At 48.8% G+C, this 11021-nt stretch overlaps 1 protein-coding gene across 1 annotated transcript in view; it reads right to left on the bottom strand.

The window, feature by feature from the left end:
* Positions 1-590: 590 nt before the first annotated feature.
* The window catches only part of LOC146009553 (uncharacterized), a 56059-nt gene continuing 45628 nt past the window's right edge, over positions 591-11021 (bottom strand). The window contains exons 20-26 of the mRNA XM_083149998.1: positions 10868-10950; positions 10215-10332; positions 8685-8782; positions 8433-8550; positions 4683-4777; positions 4201-4321; positions 591-3206 (exon numbers count right to left, since the gene is read on the bottom strand). Of these exons, the coding sequence (XP_083006124.1) occupies positions 2395-3206; positions 4201-4321; positions 4683-4777; positions 8433-8550; positions 8685-8782; positions 10215-10332; positions 10868-10950 (1445 nt within the window). The 3' untranslated portion in view covers positions 591-2394. The remainder of the gene's footprint in view (positions 3207-4200; positions 4322-4682; positions 4778-8432; positions 8551-8684; positions 8783-10214; positions 10333-10867; positions 10951-11021) is intronic.

Here is an 11021-nt window from a genome sequence, read left to right as displayed (position 1 = left end):
GCAGCTGCGGATATGACAGCGCCACATCCGCTCCCTCACTCAGCCTCATGGGGTGCCCATTGGGGCAGGTCTGGGTGTGTGGCAGGAATTGGTGGCCCTGCAGGAATGCCACCTCCTCCTCCTCCTCCTCCGTCTGGGGCAGAGAAAATAGTCAGGTTTGCCATCATACATGTCCGTCTCTCACACAATCCTACTACTGACTGACTACGTTACAATCCTACAGCTAACAGCGTAACGCTCAATCTAACTAACTTAGATGCTGTTTCTGACTGGGACGCAACTTCTGACTACGGTTAACTAGACGCTGTTTGTCAGTAATCACTCTACCAATAAGCTGCGGGTATATTCCTGGTGGTATTCGATAGGTCAATAATCTATGATGTAAGGGTCAACTCTTGACACCGGTACCAAAGTTCGACACTTAAAGTGCAGGGTTGAACTTTTTGTCCTTTTGCCTGTAGCCCCTGTAGGGTCAGATGAGCTCAACCTCCTGATCCCTACTCATGGTAAGCGGGCATTGGGGAAGGTGGGCTCAAATCATGGTATTGTATCACAGGGAATAACATCTCTACCCCTGGAGGAACATAAAAGCCAAAGATACCAGGTGGGTTTATTTTTAAGAAAATATTTTACATATTTACATCAGACAAAAGAAAAAATACAGAACATTGTGGGGTTTTTTTATCAATGTTTCATGGTCAAGATTTAAGAGACCCTAGTTTAGGCATGTCCAAACGATGGCCCTCCAGCTGTTGCAAAACTACAAGTCCCATCATGCCTTGCCACAGTTTTGCTTTTAGGTAATGCTAGAACTATGGCAAGGCATGCTGGGATGTGTAGTTTCACAACAGCTGGCGGGCCATAGTTTGGACATGCCTGCCCCAGTTAGTGTTGGCCGTAGCAGATACTAACCAATTCAACTGTATCCAATAGCAACAAGCAAGAATACTAAACAGTGGGCTCGTTATCTCCTAAGGCAAGTCGGCATCGGAGACCGGATTCAGGTCTCCACTGCATCTCTGCAGCCTGCCAGGACTGTGATGTCATCAGTACCTGATGACATCACAACGTCACCTTACAGCAGTGCTGTCAAACTCATGGCCCTCCAGCTGTTGTGGAACTACACATCTCAGCATACCCTACAATAGATTTTATAAGATGGATTGTTAAACCTGTGGCAGGGCATGCTGGGACGTGTAGTTCCACAAAAGCTGGAGGGCCATGAGTTTGAAACCGCAGCCTTACAGGATTTCCCTCTAATACGTGGGCTGACGCACAGTTTGTGTAGGGTTTGGCTTTCTAATAATCTACCACTGAGACCCACTGGTGATAGATTCTGTGCCCGGGGGGTATTAAATAAAAACTGTTCCCCCCCCCCCCCCCATTATTTTTGCATTATTATTTAGGTATAATATTGCTTTGTTGCAAATAAAATTGTTAGAAACATGGGTGCAGGTGGAAGCTGCAAGTTGAGATTAATTAATGAGCGCAAGTTTACGACCGTACGCCAGCAATCCAGGGAGTGGGTGGGGTCTTCCGCATATTTCACGCCCATAACTCCCATTGGAACATCTGGCTGCACTATCCCAGCATGCCCCAAAGGTAATCCTGGTGAAATACAATAAATAGAAAGCAAATCTGTATTCGATTTTTGTTAAAAAAGTACATTTATATTTTACATCATTGTATACGTTAGTCTAGGTATGAAAACTAGCACCAACTCTGCTACCCTACCAGTTTCACTTCATACAGAACAGATAATTAAAATGACAAGTCTTCTATATACATCCAAATCACAGTACACATGCGGTCCAATAAACTGGTTTTGGGGTTCGCCCAACTGTCACTTTTTAAGCATTGAAAAGAATGGAGAAGTTGTCCTTAGCAACCAACAGATTCTACCTATCATTTTATAGGAGTTGGGCTCATTAGGGCGACATTTTTTTATTTATTTATTTTTTTACCGGTTTTTGGGGTGTCAGTTTTTTTTATTATCTTTTAACACATAGGCCCCCCAATTAATGGTTCACGTTCCAGTAAAATTAGAAAAAGTTTTTAAAATATGGAATACATATCTAAAAAACTAATGTCGATCATTATCACGTCAACTTTTTGACCAAAATGACCAATTGACTCAATGTCGAACGTAAAGTCCATATACCATTTCATAGAATGTTCTTGGCAAACGCCACCTCAAAACTGATTGGTTGCTAGGGCAACCACTGGTGCATCTTTTCAGTCTTTTTACCGCTTGATATATCTACCGCTTTGCACTGTAAGCCGCTGGGCCATAGGCTCCGGAACTATGGTACACTGACATGCCTCGAGTCAAAATGATTGTATAACGTTCTATAGATCAGATCAGTCTGAGCAGTACGCCATAGCAGAGTAGGGCTATAGAAACATTTTCCCCCTTTCGTGGATCCTTTCTCTATGTTTCATGAGACTTCCTTTCCTGGTGAAGAACTTCCCGCACTCCATACACAGGAAGGGCTTCTCTTCCGTGTGAATGACTTTGTGCTTGGCCAGGTTGGACTGGTTGGCAAAACCCTTGCCGCATTCAGGACAGATGTAGGGCTTAGCCCCAGTGTGGATGATCCGGTGCGAGATGAGATTGGATTGGTTGGCGAAGGACTTCCCACACTCGGCGCACATGTACGGTTTCTCCCCGGTGTGTAGAATCAAATGGGCGTTGAGGCCTGACTTGCTGGAGAAGAACTTCCCGCAGTCGGTACACGAGAACGGTTTCTCACCAGTGTGAATCCTCACGTGCTTGACCAGAGCCGGGTTGTTGCTGAAGCATTTCCCGCAGGCAGGGCACACCACCGGTTTGTCGCCCGTGTGAATCTTCTCGTGAGTCTTCAGGTTGAATTTGCTGGCGAACAGTTTGCCGCACTCGGAGCAGGGAAACGGCTTCTCCCCCGTGTGGACCCGCTGGTGACTGACCAGACTCGGCTTGTAAGCGAAACACTTGCCGCACGTGGCGCAGGAGTACGGCTTATCCCCCGAGTGGGAGCGTTGGTGCTTCGTGAGGTAGGAGTAAAGGCTAAAGCCCTTGCCGCACTCTGTGCAGATGAACTGCTTTTCCCCCTCCGCCTGATCGCAGTCCTCGGAGATGCCGTTGCGATCGGTTTCTTGACTGAAGGCCCTGGATGTTGCGGCTGAACGATAGAATTTTTTCCTTCTCTTACAATGGATTTCATGGCCTGGAGAGAGAATAAAGTATTAACTGTAGCAAGTCGCTGACCCGATTCTGAAGTGTAAGGCCTTCATCCTCAACAAGGCTCTATGCGGCAGCCCCTTTCCCAAAACCTATGACCTCATGATCTCACACTGGTTAGTAGGCTCAAACTCCTGGCATGATTGCAAGTAGGGATGGCAATCCCGGGGCATTTTTTGAATCCCAGAAATCGCAATTGAAAAATGCCCAATCCCAGAATTCCCGGGATCGTCTTCCCTAATACAAAAACCCACCCACGGGTGGGCCGATGGAACCAGGCGGGCGAATGGAGCCGGGCACAGGCACATGCAGCCTGGGTGGACGGTCTCATGGAGGCAGGAGGGCAGGGCACCCAGGATGAGGCGGCTGTGTGGCCTGCGCAGCGTGACCTCTGACCTCCTCACGGTGGGCAGAGCCGCACTGCCGGGGATGGGAGAAGCCGGGACAGCGCCTGAGCACCTGCTTAGACGCTGGCCGGCATTAGACTGCGCCTGCACAGTCTAATCCCAAAATCCCGGGATTGGAGTTTCCAATCCCGGGATTGAAATCCTGTAGTTTTAGGGGCCAAATCCTGGGATCGGCCACCCTAATTGCATGGCTTTCCTAGCTGGGTGCCAAGCTTATAAGCCCATCTCGATTTCCCCCTCCCCACTGAAATAATACAATACAAGCTTAAGGTGCCCATACAATTGTCCGTTTTGGGCCAATTTCGACCAATCGGATCAGGCGGAGAATCCGTCCCAAATTGGATGTGTTTGATGTCCCCCTCGGAGGTCAGAGTTGCTGCCTGACTGACCTATGACTCATGGTGGCGGGGAGCGGGGGTCTCATGCGATACTCCGAGGCGGCTCAGTGTGGGCCGGGTGGCCATACACTGCGGTGATACATCGCAGTAGTGTATCGCCACCATTATTCTACCATGCGGGGATATATCTATTTTTGCCCATACCTACATGCCAGGCTACATGGAGTGTTCTCACCAGGGTGGGTATGTACAGGATCGGTCTCCTCCTTAACCTGCTGGTCAGCAGACATGTACACCTCTTCCTCCCCCTCCGTCTGTGATGAGGCGTCATCCGTCTCAGCCCCCAGCCATTCAGCCTGAACGTCACACAGAATAAGATCAGGAATACGTCCCAGTGGTGTACAGCACCATGTATGTAAAGTCAGTGCTTGCCTACTCTGCCGGTGCCGGACTCACAATTTTTTTTGGGTAGTCCACTACACCTGCGTAAGAGTAGGCAAATCTCCCACATGCCACCCGCAGAGAAACAAGTCATAAGCCTCCCTGGTATTGCGGAGCCGGGCAGAGGACAGGGCTAAGTGATAGAAGTAGTTAGCCCCGCCCCCAACCTGCAGCGGTTTACTATGGTTGGGGGTGGGGCCTTATAGTGTGTTAGCCTGGCTCCACCCCCAAACCCTCCAGCAACATATCCTCCGTCTAGTAAATACATCCATCTACCTGGTCAATGTGCCCGGAACTGTTATCTTCTTCAGAGTAGTCTGAACAACAGGGACTGGGACATCTCTCTGGGGGATCTCTGTTACAGGACCCATCTGTAGGAGACACACAGTGACTGAGGACATGGTATATATGTGATTATCCTGGGAATACAGAGGACGGGGACATCTCTCAGGGGTATCTCTGTTACTGGGCCCATCTGTAGGAGACACGCAGTGACTGAGGACATGGTATATATGTGATTATCCTGGGAATACAGAGGACGGGGACATCTCTCTGGGGTATCTCTGTTACTGGGCCCATCTGTAGGAGACACGCAGTGACTGAGGACATGGTATATATGTGATAATCCTGGGAATACAGAGGACGGGGACATCTCTCTGGGGTATCTCTGTTACTGTCTCCATCTGTAGGAGACACGCAGTGACTGAGGACATGGTATATATGTGATTATCCTGGGAATACAGAGGACGGGGACATCTCTCTGGGGTATCTCTGTTACGGTCTCCATCTGTAGGAGACACGCAGTGATTGAGGACATGGTATATATGTGATTATCCTGGGAATACAGAGGACGGGGACATCTCTCTGGGGTATCTCTGTTACTGGGTCCATCTGTAGGAGACACGCAGTGACCGAGGACATGGTATATATGTGATTATCCTGGGAATATAGAGGACGGGGACATCTCTGGGGTATCTCTGTTACTGGGTCCATCTGTAGGAGACACGCAGTGACCGAGGACATTGTACATATGTGATTATCCTGGGAATACAGAGGACGGGGACATCTCTCTGGGGTATCTCTGTTACTGGGCCCATCTGTAGGAGACACGCAGTGACTGAGGACATGGTATATATGTGATTATCCTGGGAATACAGAGGACTGGGACATCTCTCTGGGGTATCTCTGTTACTGGGCCCATCTGTAGGAGACACGCAGTGACTGAGGACATGGTATATATGTGATTATCTTGGGAATACAGAGGACGGGGACATCTCTCTGGGGTATCTCTGTTACTGGGCCCATCTGTAGGAGACACACAGTGACTGAGGACATGGTATATATGTGATTATCCTGGGAATACAGAGGACAGGGACATCTCTCTGGGGTATCTCTGTTACTGGCCCATCTATAGGAGACACACAGTGACTGAGGACATGGTATATATGTGATTATCCTGGGAATACAGAGGACGGGGACATCTCTCTGGGGTATCTCTGTTACTGGGCCCATCTGTAGGAGACACACAGTGACTGAGGACATGGTATATATGTCATTATCCTGGGAATACAGAGGACGGGGACATCTCTCTGGGGTATCTCTGTTACTGGGCCCATCTGTAGGAGACACGCAGTGACTGAGGACATGGTATATATGTGATTATCCTGGGAATACAGAGGACGGGACATCTCTCTGGGGTATCTCTGTTACTGGGCCCATCTGTAGGAGACACACAGATGGGCTGAGGACATGGTATATATGTGATTATCCTGGGAATACAGAGGACGGGGACATCTCTCTGGGGTATCTCTGTTACTGGGCCCATTTGTAGGAGACACACAGTGACTGAGGACATGGTATATATGTGATTATCCTGGGAATACAGAGGACGGGGACATCTCTCTGGGGTATCTCTGTTACTGGGCCCATCTGTAGGAGACACACAGTGACTGAGGACATGGTATATATGTGATTATCCTGGGAATACAGAGGACTGGGACATCTCTCTGGGGTATCTCTGTTACTGGGCCCATCTGTAGGAGACACGCAGTGACTGAGGACATGGTATATATGTGATTATCTTGGGAATACAGAGGACGGGGACATCTCTCTGGGGTATCTCTGTTACTGGGCCCATCTGTAGGAGACACACAGTGACTGAGGACATGGTATATATGTGATTATCCTGGGAATACAGAGGACAGGGACATCTCTCTGGGGTATCTCTGTTACTGGCCCATCTATAGGAGACACACAGTGACTGAGGACATGGTATATATGTGATTATCCTGGGAATACAGAGGACGGGGACATCTCTCTGGGGTATCTCTGTTACTGGGCCCATCTGTAGGAGACACGCAGTGACTGAGGACATGGTATATATGTGATTATCCTGGGAATACAGAGGACGGGGACATCTCTCTGGGGTATCTCTGTTACTGGGCCCATTTGTAGGAGACACACAGTGACTGAGGACATGGTATATATGTGATTATCCTGGGAATACAGAGGACAGTGACATCTCTCTGGGGTATCTCTGTTACTGGCCCCATCTGTAGGAGACACGCAGTGATTGAGGACATGGTATATATGTGATTATCCTGGGAATACAGAGGCTGGGGACATCTCTCTGGGGTATCTCTGTTACTGGGCCCATCTGTAGGAGACACGCAGTGACTGAGGACATGGTATATATGTGATTATCCTGGGAATACAGAGGACGGGGACATATTTCTGGGGGATCTCTGTTACTGGGCCCATCTGTAGGAGACACACAGTGACTGAGGACATTGTATATATGTGATTAACCGGGGAATACAGAGGACGGGGACATCTCTCTGGGGTATCTCTGTTACTGGGCCCATCTGTAGGAGACACACAGTGACTGAGGACATGGTATATATGTGATTATCCTGGGAATACAGAGGACAGGGACATCTCTCTGGGGTATCTCTGTTACTGGGCCCATCTGTAGGAGACACGCAGTGACTGAGGACATGGTATATATGTGATTATCCTGGGAATACAGAGGACGGGGACATCTCTCTTACTGGGCCCATCTGTAGGAGACACACAGTGACTGAGGACATGGTATATATGTGATTATCCTGGGAATACAGAGGACGGGGACATCTCTCTGGGGTATCTCTGTTACTAGGCCCATCTGTAGGTGACACGCAGTGACTGAGGACATTGTATATATGTGATTAACCTGGGAATACAGAGGACGGGGACATCTCTCTGGGGTATCTCTGTTACTGGGCCCATCTGTAGGAGACACACAGTGACTGAGGACATGGTATATATGTGATTATCCTGGGAATACAGAGGACGGGGACATCTCTCTTACTGGGCCCATCTGTAGGAGACACACAGTGACTGAGGACATGGTATATATGTGATTATCCTGGGAATACAGAGGACGGGGACATCTCTCTGGGGTATTCCTGTTACTGGGCCCATCTGTAGGAGATACGCAGTGACTGAGGACATTGTATATATGTGATTATCCTGGGAATACAGAGGTCGGGGACATCTCTCTGGGGTATCTCTGTTACTGGGCCCATCTGTAGGAGACACACAGTGACTGAGGACATGGTATATATGTGATTATCCTGGGAATACAGAGGACGGGGACATCTCTCTGGGGTATCGCTGTTACTGGGCCCATCTGTAGGAGACACACAGTGACTGAGGACATGGTATATATGTGATTATCCTGGGAATACAGAGGACGGGGACATCTCTCTGGGGTGACTGAGGACAGGATATCAGCAGAGGTGTCTAAGCCCTAACCAGGTATCTGCAAGGACACCACACTCTGCTCCAACCCATCGTTACCCCTCATTTTATCATCTTCTATGAATGTAAATCATGATACAGAAACAGCTATCAACCCTTGGGGAAAGATCAAGCGGAGACGTGGCCCAAAGCAACAATTAGCTTCTGTCATTTCAAATGGGTTGAAATGGTCAGCTACATCTCCCCCAGTGTATGGACAGGAAGAACATGTGCTGCTTTACTCACCAATGCTGGTATCTGTAGGGATGTCCTCCTTCCTATGCAGGTTTTCACCCGGTTTCAACTTACACTTGTCCTCTTTTCCCTCCATATATTCAACTTTGATGTTGATCCGGTTCTCCACCTTATAAGCAAAGAACCAAGGAAAAAGTATTAGCAACAACAATGAGGACAGATTTTGTTTTCATGAACCACACTCTTATAGTGTAGAGTCCCACTGGAATTGTAAAATGGAGGGTAAGACTCGATTCTATCTACCTGATGGTCCTGTTGGACGTGGTGACCATCCCCTGAGCCATCCTGGGAGTAGCGAGGACGGGGACATCTCTCTGGGGTATCTCTGTTGCTGGACCCATCTGTGGGAGACACACAATGACTGGGTACATTGTATATAGGTTTGAAGATGGACTCACTTCTGCCAAGTGGCCACATGATCTCTCATCCTATTAAATCTCACCCAAAATGTACTAAGGTCATCAGTCAGAGATACCGTACAAAGCTTTGTATGCCTCCAGAAGCTGCTGGGAAAACCACTGCACCCAACCGCTCTCCAACCCTTTGTCAATCCATGTCCTTTTGCCCTGAGCCTCAGTGTTACATGGCACAAATCTACGGTGGTTTTTGAATAGAAAGCTTAGGATTGGTGGCCAGGTTGGGTAGAGGGTAAGGCTTGGAGGCCAAGTTGGGTAGAGGGTAAGGCTTGGTGGCCAGGTTGGGTAGAGGGTAAGGCTTAGAGGCCAGGTTGGGTAGAGGGTAAGGCTTAGAGGCCAGGTTGGGTAGAGGGTAAGGCTTAGAGGCCAGGTTGGGTAGAGGGTAAGGCTAGGAGGCCAAGTTGGGTAGAGGGTAAGGCTAGGAGGCCAGGTTGGGTAGAGGGTAAGGCATGGAGGCCAGGTTGGGTAGAGGGTAAGGCTTGGAGGCCAGGTTGGGTAGAGGGTAAGGCATGGAGGCCAGGTTGGGTAGAGGGTAAGGCTAGGAGGCCAGGTTGGGTAGAGGGTAAGGCTTGGAGGCCAGGTTGGGTAGAGGGTAAGGCTTGGAGGCCAGGTTGGGTAGAGGGTAAGGCTTGGAGGCCAGGTTGGGTAGAGGGTAAGGCTTGGAGGCCAGGTTGGGTAGAGGGTAAGGCTTGGAGGCCAGGTTGGGTAGAGGGTAAGGCTTGGAGGCCAGGTTGGGTAGAGGGTAAGGCTTGGGAGGTCTGGTTGGGTAGAGGGTAAGGCTTGGAGGTCTGGTTGGGTAGAGGGTAAGGCTTGGAGGTCTGGTTAGGCAGAGGGTAAGGCTTGGAGGTCTGGTTAGGCAAAGGGTAAGGCTTGGAGGTTTGGTTAGGCAGAGGGTAAGGCTTGGAGGTCTAGTTAGGCAGAGGGTAAGGCTTGGAGGTCTAGTTAGGCAGAGGGAAAGGCTTGAAAGTCTAGTTAGGTAGAGGGAAAGGCTTGAAAGTCTAGTTAGGTAGAGGGTAAGGCTTGGAGGTCTGGTTAGGTAGACCAGTGTTTTGGCTGGATCATGCAGAACAGATTTCAAGGGGAACACAGTGTGCCACAGCCTCACTGTGTAAACACATTCAAATGCATGTGTTCGCCTTAAGATCCAGTCATCCCGCCATTCTGCCCAACCGTAGCATGCTTAAGGGTGCGAACACGTGGGAGAGCGATGTAACCAGAATCCGGCCCATAGTCTTTAGTGGAGATGGATACATAAAAAGAATGAGAGTTAAGAGAAATCCAGGACATTCATCTGCTGACAGACTGCCCACTGGACCGACACCTTTTCGTGCTGGAGGAAGAAGAAAAGACCACTCACCTGTGTCAGTGTCCGGTGATACTTTCCCCTCATTACATTGCATTATTTCTCCAGAACCGGCGCCTTCCTCCATAATCTCAGATTTTACTTCAACCTCCACGTATCTCAGATCGTCCACCTAAACATAAACGTTGTGAATAAACACAGCGGCTTACTTTAATGGCTACAATGGGTTTAAGGGAGTGAACATTGAACATTCTGCAGAATGGTCACTAAAATATGATGTTGAAAAGGACCACCTAATGCCTATGTACCTATATGAAACCATCAGAAGGAACCACCTTGCTCTATTCCTTAATCGGTAGCAGGCCAATCAGCATTGGTGGACAGACCTAACGGGTCATGTAGGGGGCGGAGCAATGCGGCTCTGTGCCATGGATGTCAGAGAACCCGTCGTCATTTGGTGTCTGACCATTGATGGTCAACGGCCACCGCTAAATCTAAGTGAGGTGGGTGTCATTCTGGGGCTGAAGACTTTGGTTCCATGGATTCCAAGTTAAGGGACTCTCCCGCCACCCCCAAACTCTACAGCTAGTCCCCTATTAACAATGCCTTACATCAAGCGGCATGGCTTTCTTAACGACACAAAGCAAGTGTGTACTTTACCACAACAACACAAAACCAGTCATTCTTAATAAAATATAATGTCACACCTTTTTATGTTTCCTATGCAGATGTTTAGCCTTCTGTATACAGTCTGGCGAATAAAGGCTTTGACGCGGTGTACAAGATCCATCTATGGGAGATACACATTGGTACATTACAGGTACAGAACATAGCACACGGTGCATATTATACAGGATACAC

Source organism: Crinia signifera, chromosome 6 (genome assembly GCF_055691185.1).
Source record: "Crinia signifera chromosome 6, ASM5569118v1, whole genome shotgun sequence".
NCBI lineage: Eukaryota > Metazoa > Chordata > Amphibia > Anura > Myobatrachidae > Crinia > Crinia signifera.
This window is presented reverse-complemented; position numbering and strand designations above follow the sequence as displayed.